The 26,091-nt window shown below is 55.2% G+C and overlaps 2 protein-coding genes and 1 long non-coding RNA gene across 3 annotated transcripts in view; 1 reads left to right on the top strand and 2 right to left on the bottom strand.

Annotated features, from left to right (window-relative positions):
- Positions 1-10,096: 10,096 nt before the first annotated feature.
- On the top strand, positions 10,097-22,670 carry EXTL1 (exostosin like glycosyltransferase 1). The gene is made up of 11 exons (XM_006101966.3): positions 10,097-11,329; positions 16,363-16,453; positions 16,747-16,854; positions 17,719-17,838; positions 18,369-18,501; positions 18,676-18,782; positions 19,840-19,929; positions 20,508-20,594; positions 20,916-21,076; positions 22,130-22,301; positions 22,460-22,670. Exons 1-11 carry the CDS (start codon positions 10,563-10,565, stop codon positions 22,622-22,624), a joined length of 2,001 nt encoding a protein of 666 aa, XP_006102028.1. The 5' UTR covers positions 10,097-10,562; the 3' UTR covers positions 22,625-22,670.
- Positions 19,293-20,992, bottom strand: LOC106699404. Its single transcript, XR_001350987.1, has 2 exons — positions 20,905-20,992; positions 19,293-19,353 (listed from the first exon to the last, which is right to left on the bottom strand). It is a non-coding gene; the product is annotated as an uncharacterized LOC106699404 (long non-coding RNA).
- A 1,328-nt stretch (positions 22,671-23,998) lies between the features above and the next one.
- SLC30A2 (solute carrier family 30 member 2) overlaps positions 23,999-26,091 on the bottom strand; it is an 11,099-nt gene continuing 9,006 nt past the window's right edge. Inside the window, exon 10 of the mRNA XM_023743441.1 lies at positions 23,999-24,054. Within this exon, the coding sequence (XP_023599209.1) occupies positions 23,999-24,054 (56 nt within the window). The remainder of the gene's footprint in view (positions 24,055-26,091) is intronic.

Raw genomic sequence — 26,091 nt, 5'->3', positions numbered from 1 at the left:
TTTAATTTATTTCAGAGAGGAGGAAGAGGGGGAGAGAGATAGAAACATCAATGATGAGAGAGAATCATTGATCGGCTGCCTTCTGCACAACCCACACTAGGGATCAAACCCGCAACCCGGACATGAACAGGAATTGAACTGTGACCTCCTGGTTCATAGACTGATGCTCAACCACTGAGCCACTCTGGCTGGTCAGGCTAGAAGTTTTAAAGGACTCCAGGCGGGCTTTCTCTGCGGGTCCTGATCCTGGGCAAGTCGGAAGGGGAAAGATGATGGTCTTAGCAAATGGAATGTGGCCTAAGCAAAAGGGAATGTCGGTTGTGAAATGATCTAAAGGTCAGTTTCCCAGGGGAAAGGGTATCAATTATTTGATCAGACCTAACAGGTGTGGTGCTAAGATACAACTGAGGCAAAAATGTTACCTCTAAGGAGGAAAGGTCAGGGGGTCCAAACTGTGTGACCAGCGATATGCTAGGGGAGGAAAAGTCACCCTGGGTGAGGTCCCACCCTACAATTGGTTGTCCATTGCTAGGCACCTGGGGCCTGCCACCCTGGTGACCTTCTGTACCTGGCCCATCGTCCTTGCTGTGCTCATGTCTGTCCAACTGCCTACTACACTACACACCTTGATGCCTGGCTGAGGAAGAGGATAGGAATGAGAGCCTCTGAGGCTGCTCCAACATTCACTTCCCCCTACCCCCCACCCCCGACCCTCCACCCCCACCCCCAGGTCTAACTTTACAACTGAGGGGACATCCCCTCCCCCAAGGCAGTCGCCAGAGCCCTAGCTGGGAGGAGTAGGGACTTTGGAGCCCAGAGGAAGGAGTGCAGGCTGAGGGGGCTTCCTGCACCGGGCGGGGCAGGACATCCGGCCCACCCCACTGAGGAGGGGAAAACTGGTGAGGCCATTACTCTTTCTACTGTTGGGCTCCTTCCATTCCTTCAGGAGTTTACTTGGCCTTGGCAATGGCCTGCTTCCCAGAATCTCTCATCAAAAATGATTCTTGAGAAAAAAAAAATGATTCTTGGAGGCCGAGCCAGTTCAGGGAGGCCCAGAGGCCAAGGAAGGCCTGAATCCCCACTCTTACACTTCTTTTCCTGGCTCCCAGCCTTGTTATCATCAATCCCATCAAATGCCTGGAAAAGCTCCCGGCCTGCAGAACATGAGCTGGCCTGGCAAGTACCAAGTTCTCAGTAGTTTGGGGAAATGAGGATGCCGTGAGGGGAGAACCCTTCCCGACACACGGCATCAGCCCCAGCTAAAATCCTCCTCAGACTGCTTTCAGCCTCCGTGCAAAACTTGCACCTTATCAGACGCCAGGAGGCCTTTGAGACTGGATCAGCTTCCTCGCAGTAGATCACTCCTTCCCACCCAAGGAGCAGGCCAGTCCCTAGATGTGAAGCACTCAGCCGTGCCTCTGTTTGTGCGGCATCTTTCCTGTCTGCTTTCTGTCCAGTCTTGCAAACCCAGCAGAGTTGACACTTCTTCTGAGAAATCCTTCCTGGCTGAAACCCTAACATGCATTGACATTTCCCACAATCGCACACGTCACAGTGCAGTGGAACAACGGTGTGCGGGTCTGCCTCCCCTCATGGCCATGGGCTCCTTGAGGGCACAGATGCCATCTGATTCATCTCAGTGGGCCTAGCACAGAGCCTGGGGTTAGGACTATAGGGCAATGCGATCCTTAAGGGCTTCCTGCCACAGAAGAACAAAGACCAGGAAAAACTTGCTGGACACCTGGAATCAGACCATGTGAGGACCTGAAACTGTCCTAAAGACACCTGATTGCACATCCAAATTCCATCTGCATTCCAAGCTCAGCCCCTAGACCAGCGGTTCTCAACCTGTGGGTCACGACCCCTTTGGCGGTCAAACGACCTTTCACAGGGGTCGCCTAAGACCATCCTGCATATCAGATATTTACATTACGATTCATAACAGTAGCAACATTACAGTTATGAAGTAGCAACGAAAATAATTTTATGGTTGGGTCACAACACGAGGAACTGTATTTAAAGGGCCAGAAGGTTGAGAACCACTGCCCTAGACCCATTGACGACAAGAGCTTCCGGTCAGTGAGTGCATATAAGGATGAAACTTCAGCTCCTGGGTGCTGCCATCATCCACCCAGGATCTCCTTGGCTCGGTGCTGTGCAGCCCTTCCCTTTGGATATCCCATCCCCCATCCCCTTTCCTTAAATAAATTCAATTTTTCTTTATCCACCATCTGAGATGGCTATTTAGCCTGCCCCTGGACCACCATGGTAACCTTCCACCTGGCACAGCGGGTTAAAAGAATGAGGGAGTGTGTGAGAGGCACCCAGAGCAGGGGTTGCAAACACAAATGCCTTCAGGGTCCAAGTAAGTCAGGAAAATGGTGTAAGAGGATAAGGGGGCAGTGAGTGATTTGCATAAAGGAGTTCAGATTTGGTGAGAGAAAATGGGTGGGTGGAATCCAGCCTCTGTTCAATACGATGTAATAAAATAATAATTATTTTAGCCCAGCCTGTGTGGCTCGGTGGTTTGTAGGTCAAACCAGAAAGTCAAGGTTGGATTCCTGGTCAGAGCACATGCCTGGGTTTCAGGCTCGAATCCCAATAGGAGGGTGTGCAGGAGGCAGCCAATCGATGATTCCCTCTCATCATTGATGCTTCTCTCTCTCTCCCTCTCCCTTCCTCTCTCTGAAATCAATGAAAACATTTTTAAAAAATAAATGAAAGAATAATTAGTTTAAACTTACTCTGCCCAGGAGATCAGGCGAAGTGATTCAGAGTGTGGACTGCAAATGAGCTGATGGGTTTGCATCCCAGCTCTCCCGCCTCTTAGCTGTGGGACTGTGGTCACATCACTTAACCTCTCTGAGCCTCAGTTTCTTATTGTTTCTGGAAATAATAATACTAATACCTACCTCATAGGGTTGTTGTGAGGATTCAAAGAGTGAACACATGGAAAGTCCACAAAAGGGTGCCTGACACATGGAAAACACCCAAGAGCTGCTGGCTTTTCCTGTTCCTGGATGGTGAGCGCTCAGAGCAGGCCTCTCAGAGAAGAGGACATGTCAACTGAGCCCTAGATGTGAATAAGGAGCCACGATACTGGGCTCTGGGAGAAGCGTGTGCCTTGGCGAGGGAACAGCCAGGTCCTGAGGTGGAAACTGCTTTGCTGGGTCTGAGAAATAGAGAGAAGGCGGTGGGGCTGGAGGAGCCGGGGAGAGGGAAGGAGACAAGGTCTGGAAGGCAGGCAGGGGCCAGATCCTGGAGGGCCTTCTAGGCCGTGGAAAGAAGCCTGGGTTTTATTCCGTATGATGGAAACCACTGGGGAGTTTGTTTTAAAATATAGATTTTATTATTATTTAGGTATGATGAGCACAGGAGAAAATGCCATTGAAAAGACAGTTCGCAATACTCAGAGGTCCTAAGAGGAGGAGTCACGCCATGCTGCAGGGGCCACGGGGGTGGGGGGGGGCACCAGGTTGGTCAGGGGGCAGAGAAAACAAGGGGTAACTTGGGCCAGAGTCCTTATTGTGGTTTCCATGGTGAGAATGGATGAGGCAGGGTGAGCAGGCTTAGGATGGGCTAGTATGAATAATTTCAGTGGCTCTGAGGCATGGGGGCCGTTTGGAGGTGAAACCGACAGGACCTCATGGGCCTCGATGAGGACCCTGGTTGGATGACATGTGGCAGCTTGAGGCCCATCTCTTCTTCTTTCTGGGATTCGCTCCTGTGTTTCCTCCCCCCGTTATGGACTGTACTATCTCACTCTTCTGAGGTTAATGGCATAGGAAAGGGATTCTAGGAAATGCTGCTTCCAGGTTAGAGGAAGAAGTGGTGTCCAACATAGTGCCTGGCACATAGTAGATACTCAACAGATCAACAGCCTTTTCTTCCATGAGGTAAAGTAGAAAGTCTGGCAGGTCTGATGTCAGACCATGGCTTGGTCTACCACCCACTAGCTGGGTTACCCTAGACGTGTGAGTTCACCTCTCTGCATCTCCCTTCCCCAATCTGTTCTTTACAAAAATATATTTGTATTGATTTATTGATTTCAGAGAGTAAAGGAGAGGGAGAGTGAGATAGAAACATTAATGATGAGAGAGAATCATTGATTGGCTGCCTCCTGCACGCCCCCCACTGGGGATCAAGCCCACAACCCGGCATGTGCCCTGACCAGAATCGGACTGTGACCTCCTGGTGAACCAAGCCACCGGCTGGGCCCTTCCCCAATCTGGAAGCAGAGTTAAGAGCACCTTGCCCCCTCGCCTAGTAGCTCAGTTGGTTAGAGGATCATCCTGATACACCAAGGTTGTGGGTTTGATCCCGTCAGGGGATTCAAGAAGCAACCAATGAATGCATAAATAAGTGGAACAACAAATCTCTCTCTCTTCCCCCCGCCGCTCCCCCCCCCACCCCCAAGAAAAAAAGAGCACCTAGCACTTCTGGTGGTTTTGAGGATTAAATGAGGGGCCAGGCTCCCAAGGTGGAGCCCAGAGTTCAAGAGAAATGGGACTGAGCCCCCTGCACCTCCTCCTGGGAGCCCACCTCCAAGCCTGATCCCTCCCCCTCAGCTCTCACCTCTCAGCTGGGTAGCTCCTCAAAGAGCCAGCAGAAAGCTGTGTTTACTCTGCCAAGTGGCACCTCCAGGGAGGGAGGAGAGGAGAAATAAATCTTCCTGCCTCTGCTTTGGAAAGCAGGCTGATAATTGTCTGCCTGCTCGTAAACATTTGTCAGCTGGCCCCACTGATTAGCCCCTGGGCCCCCGGGGCTGAGGTGAAGTTGTCTGCGTGTGGTTTGCTTGGGAAGGTCCGGAAACTTAGAGGAGGCTGGGCATGGCTTCTGGAGCCTTCAGAGGAGAACTAATTCAGGAGGAGCTAAACGGTCAGGAGGATGAGACGGAATAACTTCAAAACCAGGGTTTGAAATGGACTCTACTTGGCCTGCTGTCCGCCAGACACCTGTCTCAGCAATTCAGGCCCCAAAGGAATGGCTAGGGCTGAAACTGTTCTGCAGGTTCCGGCAGGGACGCTGTCCTGTGTGTGAGGGTCTGGACCAGCGATGCCTACTCACCTCAGACAACAGAAACCCACCCCACAGGAAGCAGAGGTCTGCTTCCCGTGGGAGGGGAGCCCAGATCCTGGGCCAGGTCTAGATGTGGCTGGCTAGGAGGTTGCCTTGGGCCGTCTATAACTGTTCACATGTGAGCACACCTATCTAGCTTGCCAAGCACCTTCCCACCTGTGTTCTCATTCATCCAGCCCCACAGAAGCAGGAATTAGCCCCCTGTGACGCAGTGGTTCAAATACAGACTTTGTTTCTCACTGGCTGTGCAGCTTTGGGGCAATCACTTCCCCTCTCTGAGCCTCACTCACCTCACCTGTAAAATGGGGAGAATCGCCACCACCCCGCCCCTGCAGTTTTGCTGCGAAGCTTAAATGAAATCGCGGATCTCAGGAACTCAGTCGTGCCTGGTGCAGGGTCGGCAAATTTGTCAGCTCCTCCTTTGAATTCCCCACTTTACAGAGGAGGAAAATGAGGCTCAGTGAGTCACCAAATTATACTCATCTGAATGTTTTTAAAAATTATCATACAAATGCATCGTGAGCACAAGTTAAAGTTTTATTTCACTTAATCATGAGGAAACTATCAGGATGATAAAGCTAGTTCAGAGGACTGACGGGTATAATCAAAGAAGCACAGAGAACACTGGAAGATCTCTAGTCAGATTCCAGCCCCAAACGCCCTGCAGTGCGTGACCTATGACCGTTGGGTTATAACCTATAATCTCTACTGGCCAGAAATCATTTGTATCACTCTTGGATATCTGTTTTCTACAAATTAGCATCTTAGTTCTCGGACCTATAAAATGTCTGGGGCTGAATCCATAGGGACCCAGGACCCTTGGGGGCTTGTTTGATGATGCCCCCTGGGGACCACAGTTTGGACTCATCTGTGCTCAAGCAAGTGAGCTGAGACACCGGAGGCTCCTGCAGCCTCCAGCCCCTGCACTGGTTAATTCTGCAGCGAGACACCCAGACAGCTCCGAGCTGGAGGAACAAGCAGCAGCAAAGAAGCAACAGATGGGTTTCCATGGTGATTGCCTCCTAGAGCTCTAAGTGTCTTCTTTCTGAACGGAGATGGAGGTGCGGCAGGAAGAACATGGGTGTGGGAGGGAAAACCTGGTCTGATCGACCCCAGATGGAAGCTCAGTGTCCCTGTGGAAGTCATCTCACCTCCCTCGGGGTCTGAGGAGGAACAAAGGATACCATTTGTTAGATGCCTGCTCTGTGCCAGGCATTGTCTCATTTAATTCTCTCCCCAGCAAGCCTTTGAGAAAGAAGCTATTATCAGCATTTTATAGATGAGGAAACAGAAGCACAGAGAGGTGGAGTAACTTGCACAGGAACACACAGCTTGTTAAGAGCACCTGAGCTGTGCTCTGAACCACAGCCCTATGTTGTGCTCCAGGCCCCTTTCTCCTAGAAGACTAGACACGTTCCTTCTGGAGATTTCATGCCCGTCCCAGAAAAGGAAGGGTGGCGGGGAAGCAGAATCAGGGTGCAGAGAGGGTACACTTCTGATCAAACACAGTGAAGTTAGCTTCCATTTTCTGCCTGGGCACCTTGACCAATATGATACCTGGCACCTCAGGCAGGAAGCAACTCCAAGCTCAGGCAGCCCTCAGACCCGCCCCGCCCTACCCGCCCCAGGCAGCATGACACCACCACAGTCACGCAGCAAACACTGCTGAGCTCTGGGATGCCATCCAGAGCATCTCCTTATCTGCAAACCCACTTAGAGGCCTGCTTCAAACTGCCCTGCAGGAAACAAACAAGCCTTCTGCCTCCTCCCAGAAGCCTCCCGTTGTTGAACTAGAGCCCGGTGCCGCTGCCTCCTCCTCCTCCGCCTCCTCACTGTTGTCCTCCTCTCTCCTGCCCTGTCCCACTCTCATCACCCCAAAGTGTTGGCTTCTGTTCCAGTGATCAGAGCCCAGGGATAGGACAGGCACTCCTGGTGGCTTTGGTGGAGGCCCAGAGCCCTTAGCAGAGCCCAGAGATGTATTTTTAGGATGAGCCCGGCTCAGTCCTGCCTGCCAGAATGCCCTGCCTTCTCCTTTTTTCATCCAAGTCCCAAGGCAAGAATGTGAATGGCAGTTCAGACAAGCCCAGGCCCAGCTGTCCTGAGGGCCTCCCCTGCAAGGATGAAGGTAGGAGAAGGTGTGTGTGGGTACTCAAGTGTGGGCATGGGCCTGAGCCAGCCAGGGGCCCCGGAGCTGGAGTAGGTGTCCCCCCACCATCCTCTCAACAGCTGGCCTTGGCCTCCTAGCCCTCCCAACTTTGTCCATCCATCCATCCATCCATCCATCCATCCATCCATCCATCCTCTTGTTCAACAAGCTTTGGTTGGACATTTATTATGCTGGTACTAGGGATGAGAAGGATGAATTCCCAGCCTAAGAACCTGACTATCAATGTAAGAAATGTCCAAACCTGTAGAGAATTTTTGAGTTTATTTGAATCAAACTGATGACAATTGCCGGGAAGCAAAAACTCAACAAATTGAGAAAATGCTCCCGAGAATGGCAGTTTTGCATCTTATTTTGCACACCAGAATCAAAGGAGAAAATGTAAGGAAGTGACATGAAGTCCATGGGTGGTAGATTAAGGGGGCAGGAGAAGCAGAGCAGGGAAATCTCTGGGATTGGATAAAGAGTAAAAGGAAGAGACACATAACTTCTTTTACATTGGTGGGTGCAGGATAACTAATAATAGTTACAGCACATGGAGATGGTATTTGGGGAACAAGAGTAACAATAGTCTCTGCTCTGGTGCAGCAGTTATGCCCTGAGGGGTCTGGAAAAGGAGATTACTCTGACATTTCAAAGGTGTGTTATCCTAGATGCAAAAAAGGCAATAGGCTCACTGAAGGTAGAGATTGACCTTTGTCAAGGAAGCTACAGGCCTCGGATGTGGCTGGATGTGACTATCGCCATGACCTGCTATTAGTTAGGCATTTTAATGTTCAGACCATCCTCTGCGGTTACTTACAGTCTCTGAGTTTGCAGGGCCCACCATGCAAGCCTCCCCTGAGCTTGTCAGGGTTAGCAGGTGGCTGCTTTTCAGTCCACATGACCTTTTCCCCAAGTCGCCCCCCTTCCCTCCAAGTTTTCCCCATCACCCTGCCTGGGGCTCAGGCCACACCTCACATCCCACCCATCAACAATCCCGTCATTTTGCCCTGGCTCAGAATATAGCCAGAATCTGACTACATCTCACCCCTTTCACTGTTCCCACACAGGTAGCCGCAGTGATTGTTCTAAAAAACACATTGTTATCCTTTAGGTCTTAGGGAAGGTGTTACTGCCTCAAACGCCTCCTCTGGCCCCCTTCTTCCATAATGGCCTGGTTACTGGTCTCTTTCCCGGGGACAGTGACCTAGGGCCAGGTCTGTCTTCTGCAGGAGACAGAATGGTGCAGCGGCTAAGGGAATGGACTGCCTGGCTGTAGATTCTGGCTAAGAGATGGGAATTTAGGCAAATTACATAAAGCTCCCTGGGCCTCCATTTCTGCATCTGTAAAATGGAATAATATAGTATCTCCTTCATAGCCCCCTTAGGGAAGGATTAAATGAAAAAAACATAGTAATATGAATGTTAGCTATTACTGTTCTCCAATGGTGTCTTCCCAGTGCCTGGCACAAAGTTTGGCCGACATTTAGTACTCAGTAAGTATTGGTTGGATGGATGAATGAATGAATGACTAAATGTGTCTGGGTATAGAGAGATGAAGCGATGGCATGAGAAGCTAGAAGAGGGCCCAAACTCAGTTGGAGGAGAGTCAGGGAAGCTTCCTGTAGGGAGGGAGCTGATTCCTATAGGCAAGCTTGTCAAACTCACAGCCCGAGGGCCAAATGCCTTGTTTATTTGGCCCGTGTTAGCCTTTGAGTTTGACATGCTTGCTGTAGGGTGAGGAGTTAGCCCAGCAAACGGAGGGACGAGTTGCAGGCAGGAGCAGTGAGAGCGTGTGCAAAGGCCTCTCACTACAGAGAGAACCTGACCCATGCAGGGAATGTCCGTCCATCACTCAGTGACTGACCCTGTAATGCAAAGAGGCCAGATTCCCCCTTTGTTGGCCATCTGGAGGACGTTTTGGGGGGTAATGATAAGAAAAAAATCTGAGATGTTCTAAATTAAAATGACAGTGTCTGGGGAGTTAAAGAAAGAGAACAGTTAGCCGGTAAGAGCTGACTGTGGGCCGGCTCTGACCTGCTGCACCGATCTCAGAATCGGCCCTGCTTCCCCTCCTCCCCTCCCCTCAGTCTGTGGCTAATGTAATCCCTTCAGAGGGCTTATATCTACCTCCACCCTCTACTTGATGCATAAAAAGGTTTGCAAAACTCCGGGATGACTAACATGCCAGGCTATGTACTCAGCCACGCTTCTGGCGCTTTAAACTCCATGCCTTGAAGGGTTGATGTGCGAATTCAGAGACACAGGCTGTGGTAGCTTGTGGTAAACCGAGGTGTGGTCCCTGCTGGTTATTTTTAGCAATCAAGGGAACTGGTTTGGAAGGGGTTAAGGGGAGACCCTGCCTCCCAGCCAGGAACGAATCAAGGCTGGCAGGGGAGGAGCCAGGCTGCCACTAGGAGAGAAATCTAGACTGGCCAGATGTTGCCTGGAGAGGGAAGGGAGAAGACACATAGGAAGGGCTGGGGGCCATGGGGCAGAGCCTTGGTGCAGGGTCGCTGGCCTCTGCAAGGTGATAGCGCCAAGCCAGAGGGTGCAGGGTCAGCTTCTAGGGGTTGGAGGAGGAGGGGCTGAGCTGCCTGAGCCGGAGACAGCGGTAGGGTGGGAGGGGACCAGGACCAAGAGCCCTCCTGGCCCCCCAGGCAGGGAGCACTGGCTGCACCCAGGCCTTGAACTCAGCTGACCCTGATAGCCCACATGGGGCACAGGGTCTAATTTTAGCTCAGCCACGGGCCCGGAGCCCAGGAGTGCCAGTCAACTGGCATAGGGGTGGCCAGGGCTGCTCCGGGACTGCTCAGGCGGGTGTGTGTGTGTGGAGGGGAGGGCGGGGGGGGGGGGGCGGGGAGGTGATTGGGGAGACCAGCCCTGCATCCTGGCCACAAGCTGCCTCTTGTGGGAGCCCTGACAGGTCCCCCATGGCCTGGCAGACAGTCATTTCCATTGAGGGCCAGGTCAGGGGGTTCAGCCAGAAGGGCAGGAGGACACAGCCTAGCAGTCTGGACAGGGGTTGCATCAGCCTGAATAGTGCCTGGGGGCAGGGGGCCCTGCTGGGAGGGCAAGGGCTGGCTCGCTTGTCCAAAGACCAAGGAAGCAGAGCCCTGACCACAGGAACGCAAGGCCAGAAAGCTGGGCCCTTGCTGGCCTCCTCGTGCCTGGGTGCTGACTTGCTGTTGGACGCTGCGCAGGTAGCCTGCTCTTGATGAGCCTCAGTCTTCCCATCTGTACAATGAGGGCGCTGAACTAGGTTGATCCCAGCTCCAGCGGCCCACCCTCAGGCCCCTGCTCCTCCGCTTCCCCGGCCCTGGCTGTGGGTGGCCACATGCAGTCGTGCAGAAGGAAGTCCCTTTGGCTGGCACTGTTGGCCTCCTGGCTCCTCGGCCTCCTGGGAATCTTACCCCTTCTCCGCCTGGCGGTACCCACCGGACCTCGGGCGGGGGCCCCCCAAGGCTGGCCCCGCTGGCTGGATGCAGAGCTCCTGCAGAGTTTCTTGCAGCCTGGGGCGCTCCCAGAAGATGTCCCTCAACTTCCTCGAGTCCCCCGGGGTGGCAGCTGTGACTGGGGAGCTTGCTTTGATACCTCGAAGTGCAGGAGTGGTGGCTTCAAGGTGTTCGTGTCCCCAGTGGCTGGACCCGTCTCTGAGACGCAGCACAAGATCCTGGCTTCCTTCGAGGGATCCCGCTACCACACAGTCAGCCCTACCGAGGCCTGCCTCCACCTCCTCAGCCTGGACGCCCCGGCTGGAGCGTGCAGCCCGGTGCCCCCGACATGGAACGGGGGCCAGAACCATCTGGTCCTGCGGCTCCACCCGGCCTCCTGCTCTGGGACCTTCCAGCTGGGACAGGCAATGGTGGCCGAGGCCAGCCCCACGGTGGACACCTTCCGGCCTGGCTTCGACGTGGCCCTCCCGCTTCTCCCTGAAGCCCACCCGGTTCGAGGTGGAGCTCCTGGCCAGCTGCGGCAGCACAGCCCCCACCCCGGGGCGGCGCTGCTGGCCCTGGCGGAGGAGAGGGGCTGGCGCGTGGCAGGCACCGACTCCTCGGCCTGCCCCTGGGATGGGCACTGTGAGCAGGACCATGGACCGGAGCAGTAAGTGGACCTTTCCCTTCGGGGGCTGATGGGAGGGACCTGTAATGGGAGCGAGCCCCGAGGCCGAGGTGGAGGGCAGGAGTGAGATGGGAGAACCAGCTACAGCAGGCGGGAGGCAGGTCAGACGGCAGAGAGCACGACCACCAACACGGCGACTTGCTGCAATCGGTGTCCCAGGCAGGTTTGGAGTCTCCCTCGGGGATCTTTAAAAACAAAAACCATGAGTCGCTCTTACTCTTTTTATCTTATTCCAATTTAATATTTTATTTGACATAACACTTCTATCGGGTGTGCTCTGTGCTAAGCACTTTCATAAATCGTGATTCTAATAAGATGATACTGATGGCGATCATTGTTTGTGTACCAGCCTCTGAAGCTCAGAGAGGTCAAGTCGTTTGTTTGAAGCCACCCAGCCAGAAAGAGAACAGCCAGCATTTTCATTCAGAATTGCCTTCAGCATTAGAATTCTGAGTTTTAAGGAGGAGTTTATGATCAACCCCGTCAAATGCCTCAGAGCCGTGGAGATTAGTCACGGATGGAAGCTACTCTTTTTTAAAAAAAATATATTTTATTGGTTTTTTTACAGAGAGGAAGGGAGAGGGATAGAGAGTTAGAAACATCGATGAGAGGGAAACATCGATCAGCTGTCTCCTGCACGCCCCCTACTGGGGATGTGCCCGCAACCAAGGTACATGCCCTCGACCGGAATCGAACCTGGGACCCTTCGATACACAGGCCAATGCTCTATCCACTGAGCCAAACCGGTCAGGGCGGAAGCTACTCTTATGTCTAATTTTGGGGATTAACCTCTTCAGGAAACAGCATTTGGTTATAACAAGTATGAACTAGGCTAGACTTGCAGAAGAACTTCCTGCTAGTGAGAGTCCTAATACATATAAGGAGCACCAGAGCCTAAGGGTCGTGGAGGGTTCTTTAGAAACCTCTCTACCTGGGCTATTTGGGGTGACATACCTTAGGTGATAGAGCAATGAGCCCCTAAACACCCTAACCCCTCTGCACCCCCAGGAAGCCAGCAGTATCCAAAGGCTGGCAGGGCAGGCAAGAATATTTTCATATATAATAGGAATATGTTCATCTTCATATCAGTCCTGAAGTTGTCCAGGGCCCCCAAAGTAGAGGATTCCCTCTCCTTTGCTCCCTCTCCCAGGCACCTCCCTGTCCTCTCCTGGAACAACATGCGCTATTCTGAGCTCCACTTCCCTCCCAGGAATTGCTCACGTGGCCACACTCCACTTTTGCCTCCGCTTGGGGCTTTTGGGGCTTCTCTCAGCCAAAGGGCACTTGTGGGAATGAATCCCTCCACCTCCTCTAGGGAGCACCCCGGCCGCCAGGGGTAAGAACAGAATTTGCCCCATCAGCTCAGCTCCCACAGCCTTTCTGCCAGGAGCCACCCCTGCAGTTACCTGAACAGTCAGGGTCCCCCAGGTACCTCTGGTCCAGATTTCACCTTTGGTGACCAGGCTCTCCAGTCACCATGCCCCCCGTCACTTTTCTGACTCAGCACTTAGCTACTCTTGCTCACAGAAAGTTCTAGCGGACGTCAGTTGCTGCTGAAGGCAATTGGTTATTGGTGAGTCTGAAAGCTATTGCAGCCTCAACTCTGAGAAATGGAAAGTTAGGGAACTTCACACAGTGGGTAAGTGCTCACTAAATGTTTCCTGATTGATCCAAAATTGGCCAGAACTGGCCAGCGTTTTCTCATCAGTTTTCTAACCCTCTGAATAGCATTTTTGATAAGCTTATTTCCAAGGTATGACGCCTGGCAGGCTCCAATACTGTCCTCTGAATGTCAGGAAGTTCTGTCTTTGGCTTCAGCCCACCGGTAGGCAGCGGGGGTTCTAATCTCTGGGGTAGTTTGAGCCTCAGTTTCCCTGAAGTGCCGGACAGTAGAGGGACAGAGTCACAGAGAGAGGCCTACAGCCATGGGTCAGCCCCTGGAAGGCAGCCTGAATAAACAACCGCCGGCCAGAGAAAGAGGCGACTCACAGTCCCTGCCACTGTCCCACTTTCGCTCAACTGGCAGGAGCAAGGAGGAGGGGAAGAAGCGGGTATTTGGGGAAAGCTCACTCTGGGCTTGGTGCTGTGGGTAAGTCATGCCCAACCCTCTGATGCACCCTCAAGGGAGGTATTAGTATTCCCATTTCCAGGAACAGGAAACTGAGGCTCAGCGAGGTGGAGGGAGCCAGCCAAGGGCCCTTGGTGACACGCTCCGTGATCCACCACGGCCCCCCTCCTGTTCCGACCAGGCGCTTGGCACTGGGATGAAACCCTGCACTGTGGCTCCAAAGCCCGTGTTTTTCCACCTTTGTCCAACAGGCTCCTGTTGCTTGGGAATAAGCCTCCACCCGCTGAAATTGTTACTTATTTTATGAATAGGGAATTCATTCACATGGCACAAAATTCCAAAGGCACAAAGGGGTACACAGTAAAAACTCCCTCCCGCCCCGTCTCTGGCCACCCCGCTTTCCTTCCTGGAACCAAACACGGCTGCTCCTCTCGTGTCTTTTCTGAGGTGCTCTGTGTGGGTACAAGCAACACGTGTCCATGCTCTCCCTGTTCTTTATTTATTTACAAGTTCAGTGCAGGTTTTAAAGTCCCCTGGGCACAGGGGGTGCAGTGCCCAGGGCCCATGATGCTTTTGGGAGCCTGTGAAAAAAAATTTTTTTTTCAAAATCAGGAGAAAATGAACTTGAGGGCATCTGAAAGTAGGCAGAGCCACACTGACTTCACAAGCACTTACATGGTCACAGAACCCTAAGACTTAATTGGCAGTTACCACGATGACCCTTCCATCACACACACACACACACACACACACACACACACACACGCACACACACGCACACGCACACACACGCACACACGCTCATCTCGCCTCTGCTTGTTTACCTCTATTGATGAGGAACTCACCACCTCCCAAGGCCACCCACTACTACTGGCTACTTACAAGCAGCTCCGTTACTACAATTTGTGTTGAAACTGACCTTTCAGACATTGGACCCATTGGTCCTGGGTCTAGCCTTATGGCACACTGAGAACTCATTCATTTAGCACCTCCTGAGTGCCCACTCTCTGCCAGGCACTCTGCTAGGTCCTGGAGATGCTGCGATGAGGGAGGCACAGGCCAGTCCTCACGTAGTTCGGTCTTGTGGGAGAGATAGACAAGCCACTGGTTATAACACATTGTTATGCAGAGAGAAGCTATGCAAGCTGCCTGCCTGGCTCCTGTACTTCAGAGCCATGTGACCTCTGTGGGCCTCAGTTTCCTCATCTGTAAAATGGGATACTAACATCACAGACCTAACATCTCATAGGGTTGCTGTGAGAATGAACTGAGATAATGAAGGTAAAGCACAAAGTATGTGCTCAATAAAGGTTAGCTTGGCTTATTACTACTCCAGTGCACACGGAGGCTGTGAGGCAGAGAGGAGGGAGCCACCTCTAGAGGGATCAGGAAGGCTTCCTAGAAGAGGTGATGTCTGAGCTTAGATATTAAGATCAAGTAGGATTCCTTGGGCTGCCAGGCAGTGGAGGGGTGCTCCAGGCTGAGGGAGAAGGACATGCAGAGAGGGAACTGCTGAGGCTAATGAGGATTGAGTGGTGTAGTTCATTCAGCAGGCTCTTTTTTTCTGGGTCCTCTGAAGCCTTAACCTCAGGCATTTTCAATCCCTTAAGACAGCGGTTCTCAACCTGTGGGGATCGCAACCGCTTTGGGGGTCGAACGACCCTTTCACAGGGTTTGCCTAAGACCATCGGAAAACACGTGTATAATTACATATTGTTTTTGTGATCAGTCACTATGCTTTAATTATGTTCAATTTGTAACAATGAAATTGGGGGTCACCACAACATGAGGAACTGTATTAAAGGGTGGCGGCATTAGGAAGGTTGAGAACCACTGCCTTAAGGCTTCATTGGGGAGTGGGGAGGTGGCTATAGCTGTCTGGTGCTGCCCCTTTTAATGAGGTGGAGGGTGTTCTGTTGTTTAACTTGTGGCTTCTTCCAGGGAAAGCCTGGCGGACACCTTAGCACTGGAGGGAGAGGGCTGGGGTCTCTGGGAGACCCCCAGCAGCAGCTCTGAGTAGTTCAAACAACCAGGGCCCAGAGTTAGCACCTTGATTCTAGTTCCAGCTCTGCCCAACTCTCGCTGAGACCCCGAGCTCCTCTGAGTCTGAGACTCAGTCTCCCCATCTGTTCAATGAGAGTTGGTGAAGGGACTAAGACTCCCAGCACTGCTTCTTGAAGGCTCAGACCCAGGACCAGCTAGGCTGGAGCGGAGGAGGATCCTGGGACCTCTGGGCCCGATCCATCAGTCCTACTCCTAGCAGGCCTGTGCGCCCGAGTCCTGCCCGCCCGCCACCCCTTCCCTCCCAGCAGCTAGGTCGTGGGCACTTCCCTGGGTGGGCTGTGGCCGCCCCCTGCCCCACAGGCACACACAGCCCGACTGTGGCCCTGGAGCTGGGGGAGGAGGTGGGAGGAACAGAGGAGGCCTGTCCTCTGGGCGAGAAGGCCTCTGGCAGCAGCTTCCTGTGCGGTTCCAGGCTGGGGGCCCAGCCCACCTCGGGACAGAGGAGCCTTTCATGGGGCTGGTTCTCAGGAAGGGGGGCAGTATGGGAGCCACTCAGGTGAGGGCTGCCTGAGAGTCTGCGCGGGGCAGAGCCGTGGGAGGGCTAACACGTGTATGTCCAAGTCAGACTGGGCCTTGGAAAGTCAGGCACCACTGCCTCCCATTTTGCAAATGAGGAAACTGAGGCCCAGAGAAGAGAAGGGAGGTGACCAAGACCAGCCAGGGCAGAGGGGGAGCTAGAACCCTGGGCTTCAGGTGTGGGCGAGGGGTGAGTGTGTCCCTGGCGAGTGTGCGAGTGTGCGTCAGTGTGTAGCTGAGTGTTTGTTAGCCTATGAGAGCATGTGTTGGTTCATGGTGAATTTGGGAGTGTTGGTGTGGGGCTGGGTGTCCTGAGGGAGCCAGGTGGGGGAAGGGCAGTTGTCTCAGGCCTCCTGTGCCTCCTTAGGACCCACCCTGGGGCAGCGCTGCCCAATGCCACCTTCTGCCTCATCCCCGGCCGCCGTGCTGATGCCTTGCGCTTCCTCCAAGCCCTGCAGGTACGACCCCAACTTGGGCATTCCCCATCTCTTCCCCCCACACTCCTGAGCCGCCTGGGTCTCTGGGCCCCGGGCCAATGGTAGGAGAGGTGAGCTGCTCTTTACTCTGGGGCTCAGGTGTGCCTGTGTCCATAGTCATCTCACCCTCTGCACAGCACCCACACTCCCCAAAAAACACTTTTCTCCTCTTTGCTTCTTGCCCCCAATAGCAGCAGCTGCTGACTTGGAACTGGGAGGTGGGTGAGGGTGTGCAGGGTGGGGCTGGGCCCGCCAGTGACACCCCTGCCCCCCAGGCTGGCTGTGTCCCTGTGCTTCTCAGCCCTCGCTGGGAGCTGCCCTTCTCGGAGGTCATCGACTGGACCAAGGCGGCCATCGTAGCAGACGAGAGGCTCCCACTGCAGGTAGCTGAGGGCCCTGCCCATGGGGTGGGGACTGGGCCCCGGACATGGGAGGGACCCCAGGATGCCAGCCCCCAGGCTAGCCTCCGTCCTCATCTAATGTGATATACTGACGATCCCGCCCCCCCCCCCCCCCAATCAGGCCTCTGGGATTCCATAGGATCAGAAGGAGGCAGACTCCTGAGGGTTCTGAGAGCAAGTCCTGAGCAGCTGTCTGCCTCAGTTTCCCCATATGTACAATGGGATAAGTTAGACCAGGTGATTTCCATGGGCTCAGCCCCACTGGTCCATGACTATTTAAATACCCAATTTAAGGGAAGACCGCATGCATGCACACACACACACACACACACACACACTCACACACACACATCAGAATTGGAGCGCCTCCATGTGGCTTTGGGTGGCAAAGGAAAAGACAGTGACTTTTCCATCGGGTGAAGCTAATTTTGCCCAGCTCTGAAAAACACGCGTGAGCCTTGAATCTGCTGAGAAGTGAGAATGATGTAGAGAGTTAATAACATCTACTCTTCACTGAGCCTCTGCTTTGTGCTGATTTAATCCTCACAACCACCCTGTGAGGCAGGTACAGTATCCTCCCCACTTTATAGCTGAGGAAATAGACTCCGAGAGGTTAAGTAACGTGTCCACCGTCAGTTACTAAATGGCATGTACACTCAGCTCTCTGTGACCCTTGAACTCCGTATGCGGTTACCGGGGACTTGACCACGGGTGGCCGTGGCTAACGGGAGACCCACGGAGAGGGGCTCTGGTTCCCAGACCTCCACCGCAGGCTGTCCCCACCCGAGGGTCAGTCAGGGCCTGACGAGGCCGCATGCCTGCTCCTTTGCTCCCTCTGTGGCCCAGGTGCTGGCTGCCCTCCGGGAGATGCCCCCCACGCGGGTCCTCGCCCTGCGCCAGCAGACCCAGTTTCTGTGGGACACCTACTTCTCCTCAGTGGAGAAGGTCATCCGTACCACTCTCGAGGTAAGGGGGACTCCCTGGTGGGGGCTCCTGCCTCGCCCCTCTCCGGGCACCTCCTCTGCCTTGTCCGGGCTTCCCCCTTAAAGACGCTCCTGGGATGAAGCTGGGACTGGAGCTCTTGGATACGTTCCTCCCCGATGTTGGCCTCAGTTTCCCCATCTGTACAGGGACAGCTGTGGCATGTACCAACTCCCGCTGATAGGTCCTGGCTGCTGGGTACTGTGTTGGGAGGGGTTCTGGGGTTGGAGAGAATGGCAGGAGCTGTTAGTGATGTCGGTCATGGGTGAGGAAGGAGAGGGAGGCAAGCTCGCCGACATCTGCCAACTGTGGACACCATCCCCGAGTGCCCCCTACTCTGGACCTCTGCATCTGAACCCTCCTGTCCCCAGGGATCAGGTGATGCAACTGCCACCCCCACCCTCAGCCTTAGGGGGGGGGGCGGGGAGGAGAGGGAAGGCCAGGTCCTCACTTCCTCAGACCCCACCCCTGCCGCCCTGGCCACGCCCTCTGCAGAGCCTGCGTTCATTCTGCAGATCATTCAGGACCGGATCCTCGGAGCATCCGCTCACCCATCGCTGTTGTGGAACAGCCCCCCAGGGGCACTCCTGGCCCTGCCCGCGTTCTCCACGAGTCCCCGGGACTTCCCCTTCTATCACCTACAGCAGGGTAGGTCCTGGGGGCGGGACAACCTGAAGTCCCGTCATCAACTCTCCCCCAGTTCCTCCCAGTCTCAACCACAGAGCCCCACCAGGGCCCTCCCCAGGTCCCTAGCATCTCCTGGCTCCCAGGGTCCCCAACCCAGGTCACTCTCCCACCCTAATAGCCTGTGTCCTTCCCCAGGCTCTCGCCCTGCAGGCAGGTTCAGCGCCCTCATCTGGGTGGGGGCCGCAGGCCAGCCCCCCCTGAAGCTCATCCAGGCAGTGGCAGGCTCCCAGCACTGTGCCCAGGTCTGCCCCCTTGCCAGCTGGGGTCCTGGGATCCAGGGTGGGGGGAAAGGGCAGGGCCCTTGATGATACCTAGACCCCAAAGATAACCACCATTTTGGGGAGAGGAGGCACGGGGAGGACTTTCAAGTGCCCTTACTGCCTTTTTCTGTACGTCCCAAGTTTCTTTTTTTTTTCTTTTTTTTTTTTTTTAGTTTTTATTGGTTTTGAGAGAGAGAGGAAGGTAGGGAGAGACAGAAACATCAATGATGAGAATCATCGATCAATGGGCTGCCTCCAGCACCCCCCTCCCTACTGGGGATCGAGCTCACAACCTGGGCATGTACCCTGATGGGGATTCAAACTGGTGGCCTTTTGGTTCATGGGTCGATGCTCAACCACTGAGCCACACCGCCAGGCAAGTCCCAGGCCTCTTACACTTTCCCCCCACCCTCTTTTCTACCTCCCCATGGAAATTGATGACTTTATCTAAAAAGAGGTACCTCTTGAGGAGGCTGGAGAAATAAACACACCTGTGTTCACTCATTTATTCACCCAGCAGTCACTTTCTGAGCACCAGGCCCTGGACTTGATGCTGAGGATACAGAGAAAAAGCAGGAAAGGGTTCTGCCCTGAGGTTCAGATTCACTTAGCATTTCCTAGTACACACACTGTCGAATGTCACTTCCAGAGAAGCCAGATAAACTCCCTAAAGTACTTGCAGAGCAGGGAAGCCAGAGCTCAGCCAGGGCAGATGGAGTGGCAACAAAGAGGGGACAGTGAGCTGGGCTGGGAATGATAATGGAGCAGGACAATGAAAATCTCCGAGAAGATGGGGGTGGGAATGGGGTCAGGACCCCGGCCAGGGGCTACCACCGCCTGAGTTCTAATGCCACAGGCAGCTACCTCCATGTCACGGGAATTCCTGCCCTCCAGAAGCCCAGAGGCAAGAACAGGGCAGTAACAAGACCTTGGCTGCAACTAAGCTCTTCCCAAACTCACATATTCCTTCCATCCTGAGAAAGGTGGCTCCTGGGACCTTACTGCCCCGGACTTCAGTAACACCCCCCTTTCCGCCTAGATCTTGGTTCTCTGGAGCAATGACAAGCCACCCCCACCCAGTTGGCCTGAGACAGCAGTGCCCTTGCTAGTCATCGAGGGGCACAGGAAGGTACAGGATGGGGAGGGGCACGGAAGAGGTGGGCTCACCCAGCAGGAAGGCTGGGAACTGGGGGAGGCTGGACTTCATGTTGGGCCTGAAGAAATCAGACAGGAGGTTTTGGCTACAGACCTAACAGGCATGATTCTCTTCCATCCCTGGCCTTGTGAATTGTGCTTGCAGAGAACTGGGGTTTTATGAGTTGGGAGTATGCTGGATGTTTCAGATGGGGGATAGAGGAGAAGCCTGGGGTCCCAAGGAAACAGCCAGATGGCAGCAAATGGGCCAGAGCGGGTGAACCTGGGATGGTCTGAGTCACCTGCTTGCCGTGTGGTTCTGGGCAAGTCCCTTCATCTCTGGACCTGTTTCTTTCAAACAAAGGAGGTTTGACAACCCCCGGAGTTGAGGCCAGCCTCCAATGAGACAAGGGAGGAATCCTGAGATGTCCAAACTGACAGGGCCCCCAGACACCACTGTCCCCAAAGAGAAAACTGAACTCCAGAGGTGAAAGGAGTCCCAGGTCCGAGTGCTGCGCAGGCTTGCTGTTTTCACTGCCCATCCTTCACACCCCGCCCGCCCCGCCCCTGCAGGTCAGCGACCGCTTCCTCCCGTACAGTGCCATCAGCACCGACGCCATCCTCAGCCTTGATGCCCACAGCAGCCTTTCCACCAGCGAGGTGAGGACTGGGCCCCAGAGGAGCCCAGTGTGGGTGGGGACGGAGCCAGAGGGCCCTGGTGGCTCCTCGGATTCCCTGAGCAGGGAGGGCCAGATGTCAAGAGGCCCAGCCTTTTGCTTTGAAACCACCCCAGCAAGCCACTCAGCCTCCACCTTAGAAACCAAATAGCTTTCCACAGACTCTTTCAAAAACATTGTTTTCAGCTCCCAGCTGAAAAAGTTCCCCTCGCCCCCACCCCCACCCCACCCCCCATCAGCCAGGCTGGCTTTGCCTCCATCTCTCTGGATGTTCCTGCTCACGCCTCACTCACCTATCTCCCAGGTGGACTTTGCTTTCGTGGTGTGGCAGAGCTTCCCGGAGCGGATGGTGGGCTTTCTGACATGGAGCCACTTCTGGGATGAGGCCCAGGGGCGCTGGGGCTATACCGCTGAGAGGGCCAACGAATTCTCCATGGTCCTCACCTCGGCGGCCTTCTACCACAGGTACAGGCGGTAGTCCAGGCACCGGGATCAGAGGCTCTTTACACCAGGAGCAGGGGGGCATGGGAGTGAACACAGCAGTCAGCCTGGAGCCCAGGGATCCAGGTTCAAGGCCCAGATCTGCCATGTCCCAGCTGCGTGATGGGCGAGTCTCTTCACATCTCTTTTTAAAATATATTTTTATTGATTTCAGACAGGAAGGGAGAGGGAGAGAGAGAGAAACATCAGTGATGAGAGAGCATCATTGATCGCCTGCCTCCTACACTCCCCCCTCTGGGGATCGAGTTCGCAACCCAGGCATGTGCCCTTGACTGGAACCAAACCCAGGACCCTTCAGTCCGCAGGCCGACGCTCTATCTACTGAGCCAAACGGGCCAGGGTCTCCTCACTTCTCTTGAGGTTCAGCTTTCTCATCTCTATAATGTATTCACCTCACAGGGCTGCTGTGATAATCACTTGATAAAAGAAATTTTAATAAATTTTTTACCAAGTGTGTGTGATGAGCTGGGGAACTGCACTGGCGCCCAGTCTTGGGGCAGGGACTGAACTCGGAAGGGCTTCTTTAGAGGAGCTCCTGACCGTGTTTAAACCAAACATGGAACGTCTTGCGGGGGATTCTCAGGAAGTGAATATTCCTAATGTCTGTAGGGCCGGTAGGTCCCGGGAGCGTGGGAGGGCTCATCTGGAGCCGCCTCAGCCTAGTTGTCCACATCCTTCCAGAAGCTGGCTTTGGGCTCCCATGTTGAGGGCCTTGGAATTAGCTGACCCCCCCCAATTTGGCTGAGTTCATTCCTGGGGTGGGGGCCCAGGGAGCTGGGAGGGAGGGGCAGGAACTACCTACACCACTGGCTGCAGACCAGCCACAGAGCACAGACAGTGGAGAGCGGCTGGTACTGGGGGCGGGGCCTCTGCAGGGGCCAGGGCTCGGGAAGGGAGCGGGGGTTTAGCCAGAGGTGGGGAGACTGGGGTCAAAGGGAGAGTGACGTCAGGACGGGGAACACAGAATCGGGGCGGTGGCCTCGGCTCCAGCCTCTCCCTGCCTCCCCCCGCGCCCAGGTACTACCACACCCTCTTCACCCACTCCCTGCCCACGGCTCTGAGGCGCCTGGCGGAGGCTGCACCCCCCTGTGTGGACGTCCTGATGAACTTCCTGGTGGCAGCAGCCACCAAGCTGCCCCCCATCAAGGTGCCCTATCGGAGGCGGCACGAGGACGCCAGCCCACCGCGGGTGAGGATGGAGGGGGCCGGTCGGCACCGGGGGGAGACGGGAGGGAGGGCTCCCTCTCACCGGCCAACGCGAACTCTTTCTGCTGCGGGGTGCGGGGTGCGGAGGGGAGGCTGGGTCCGAGACGGGAAACTCCGACGCATTTCTCCTCCCCATCTTAGGTGCCTGGGGACCTGGGGCCCGCAGCCCGGGACTGCATCGACCGGGTGGCGGCGGGGTTCGGCCACATGCCCCTGGTGTCCTCTCGCCTCCGTCTGGACCCAGTGCTCTTTAAGGACCCGGTGTCTGTGCTGCGCAAGAAGTACCGGGGCCTGGAGAAGCCCTAAGGAGGGCGCACCGGACCCGCCCTGACCAATCAGGGCGCCCAGTGGCCAAACGTCAGCCCCCGATTGGCCTATCATAGAGCTGGAGACATCCAGGGACCCAATCAGGGCGCCCAGTGGCCAAACGTCAGCCCCCGATTGGCCTATCATAGAGCCGGGGGCGGGACCTCGGCCCACCCTCCAGCCGGCAGCCAGGTTCTGTTCGCAGGTGCAAGGCATTAGCTTGTTTTAGTGCCTTTGCCCAGCAGGCTCCTCTGCCGAGCTGACGTCTTGTCTTCAAATCCTCGCCTCCCCCGGGGTTTGTCCGACCCCCATCCCCTCTCCGGATCGGTTGGTGTCCTCTGCGCGTTCACAGCCCGGTGTGCCTTGCCGCGTACACCGCCAGCCCCTGGACGGTCTGGACGCCCCGGTCGTGTCCTCCTCTCTCTGGCCTTGCAGGTAGCGCTACGAATATTTGACGAACAGGTAACTGGAAGAGACATCAATTGCGGGCCTGCCCTGTGAGGACGGTGCCGGGAGTGTGGACAGGATGTGCCGAGTGAGAAGACAAAACTCCGTCCCCGTCCCTGTGGTGCCTAGTCCGGCGAGAAGGCCGCTATCCGCAGACGCCGGGGTTGCCAGGCGCAATCCTCGCGTCCCAGCGATGGAGCAAAGAGGCGCCGGGAAGCCAGTTTCTGGGCTTCTTTCCCGACCGGCGGAGCGAATGGGGAGGGGAAGAAAGGGACGAGAACGCAGGCGATCCGGCCCGGCCGGCCCGGGACCCTCGGCTGGAGCTCGGCCGTCGCCCTGCATTACCAGCTCTGACCACTAGAGGTCAGCGCCGCTCCGCGCTCCCTCCTCCGGGAAAGGGATGTAGTTCTCAGCACCCGTCTGGTCTGAGAGCGAGCCCGGGCACTAGGCGGCTTGGGGGTGCGCAGTCTGAACTCAGGGAGGGGGACCAGCTGGAAGAGTGGGCCTACGCTTTGGCCCACACACTTAGGACTAAGCAGGGCCATCTCTAGGTGGGAGCAGAAACTGGTGTGCCTGTAGGTGAACGTGCAGCGGGGAGGGGCCGCTGAGTTCTCCGGGATTCATCCACCTGGAACAGGAATTACCGCTTCCGAAATACAGCGCCTGTCCTTGCCCCCTCAAGCCGAGGCTATAAATACCCCTGCAGCAGCTGCACGAGGGAGGAGCCTGGGAGGGGGGCGGCTCTAGAGGGGTGGGGGCAATGGGTCCAGCCCAGGTCCAGGGTGTCAGGTGTTTTTCTGCTTTGATGGCCTCGCCGCTTTGGAAACTCCCGTGACTACCTCGCAGGCCAGAACATGCTGTCCCCCGGGGCCTCTCCAAGGCTTCCCAGCCCCACCCTCCAGCCTGAACTCTGCTCCCTGGGGCCAGTCACAGCTGGGGGTGCTGAGAAGGCTCTCCCTTGGAAGGCATGGGGCTGCTAGATTCTTGAGGTGGAGGGGGAACTGGGAGTGAGGCAGCCTGGCCCAGGATCAAGATCAGCTGGGAGTGGGAGAGGGCGCACACAGCTGCAGCCCAGGCAGCCTTCCCAGGGTGGAGGGCTCGGGGTGCCAGGCCAGCCAGGGGAAAGAGTCACCTTTCTCCACCCCAATCACAGCTGCGGCAACCAAAACACTGAACTGCCTTGGCATAGCTTGCCCGTGGGGAGGGCACCGCAAGGCCCAAGGACTCACACTGTAACAACATGCAGCTCAGAGCAGGTCCCCAGCCCCTGCTGTAGGGAGAGGCCTAGGGGAATGAGGCAGAAACCCCAGACCTGCCTCACACTGGCTGTGTGACTTAAGGCAAGTGACTCAACCTCTCTGAGTTTTCTCATCTGTAAAAATGAAGAATCCTGCCCAGCCGGAGTGGCTCAGTGGTTGAGTGTCGACCAATGAACCAGGAGGTCTCGGTTCGATTCCCAGTCAGGACACATGCCCAGGTTGTGGGCTTGATCCCCTGTGTGGGGTGTGCAGGAGGCAGCCGATCAATGATTCTCTCTCATCATTGATGTTTCTATCTCTCCCTCTCTGAAATCAATGAAAACATATTTTAAAAAATATATAAAATAAAAAATGGAGCATCACAATGACTGTCTTGAGAGAGGTGTAAGGACTTGCCATAGAGCAAAGCTCAGGATCCAGGTTGCTGGGGCTGTTGCTGAGAGGGAAGGGGGTCTTGATTCCCCAGAGGCCAGGGTTGATTCCCCAGAGGCCAGGTCCTTCCCCCCCCCCAATTCCAAAACCAACACAAAGTGACTCCCCGCTGATTTCAAGGGCAGAAGAACCCACTGGCCTAGGTCACGGGCCACCCTGGATGCCAGTGCTGGAAAGGCACAAAGATGTCATTTCACAGATGAAAGAGGCTCAGAGAGAAAGTGAGTGACCCGCCTCCCCCCACCCCACCCCCCGCACCCCCCCCCCCTCCTCACCCAGGCAGCCTCAGGCTGCATCGTTCCAGGGTAAAGATCAAAGTAACCCTTCACTGACCAGGTGCCTCGCAGACTCTGGCTCCAGTCCCACAGCCTGTGAAGTAGGGGTTAACATTCTCAGAGAGTCAGAGGCACAGCCAGGCTGACTTGCCTGAGGGCGCTGGCTGGCTATGGCAGACAGACCACTAGACCAGGGCACGCTGCCTTCTCTGTGAGCCTACGGACAGGTCTCCCCCTTCATCTTCTAAACGCAGCCACCCGCTAAGTCAGGAACCTTCACACACTCCAGGAGGCCATCCTCTCCTGTCCTGTCCCAATTGTTCAGCCGCTCTGTCCTCCATCCCCAAGTTCAGAGTATGTCATGTCACAAAGGAAACAGCGCTGGCCCAAGCAGGTCTGATTTCAGGACACTATCAGGCTGCGAAGTGGCCCAGGAGCTGTGAGGTGGGCAGGGCAGGACCCGGGGTGACATTCCTGCTCCTCCCCACTGTGCCCAGGCATTTTTGTGGTTGCCACATCTTCCTGGGTGGGGGAATAACCAAGAGAGGAACCCAGCCGGGTCTTTACCTGGTCAGAACCCTCCTCCCTCGGAAAAGGAACCCTTTTGGTTCCCAGCTGAAGTGACTCCCACCAGGAGGCGCCTTGGGCCCCCGGGGGCTCCCCTTCTCGGGGGGACACAGAGGAGGGGGCGGGGCCCTTGTTTAATGGGGGGTGTTGGCGGGGAACCCCCTCCAGCCTTGGGTTTTGGCAGAAAGGGTTTTCAGAGCCAAGACCGGGATTTTAAAGAAAAAGTTTTTTTGGAAATTTACAAAAGGCCCCTGGGGGCTTGGGAAAAAGGGGGGGGTAATGCATGGGGGTGGGGGGGGGCCGTTCCCGGGGGGGGGGGAAAGTGAGGGAGAAAAGGCTCCTAAGTCCTTCATCTTGAGGGTTTTAAAGGCTGGGAGTTTAGGGGAGGCTCTCAATAGAATATTAATCAGCTTTATGCTGATGCACCAAAATGAGATTTATTCCCCTAACTTCACCTGTCCTTGGATGTGGTTGGTATAAATGGCAC

This window comes from Myotis lucifugus, unplaced genomic scaffold, assembly GCF_000147115.1.
Source record: "Myotis lucifugus unplaced genomic scaffold, Myoluc2.0 scaffold_389, whole genome shotgun sequence".
In the NCBI taxonomy this organism is placed as follows: Eukaryota; Metazoa; Chordata; class Mammalia; order Chiroptera; family Vespertilionidae; genus Myotis; species Myotis lucifugus.
Note: the sequence above shows the minus strand (reverse complement) of the source record. Positions and strands in the feature narration are given on the sequence as shown.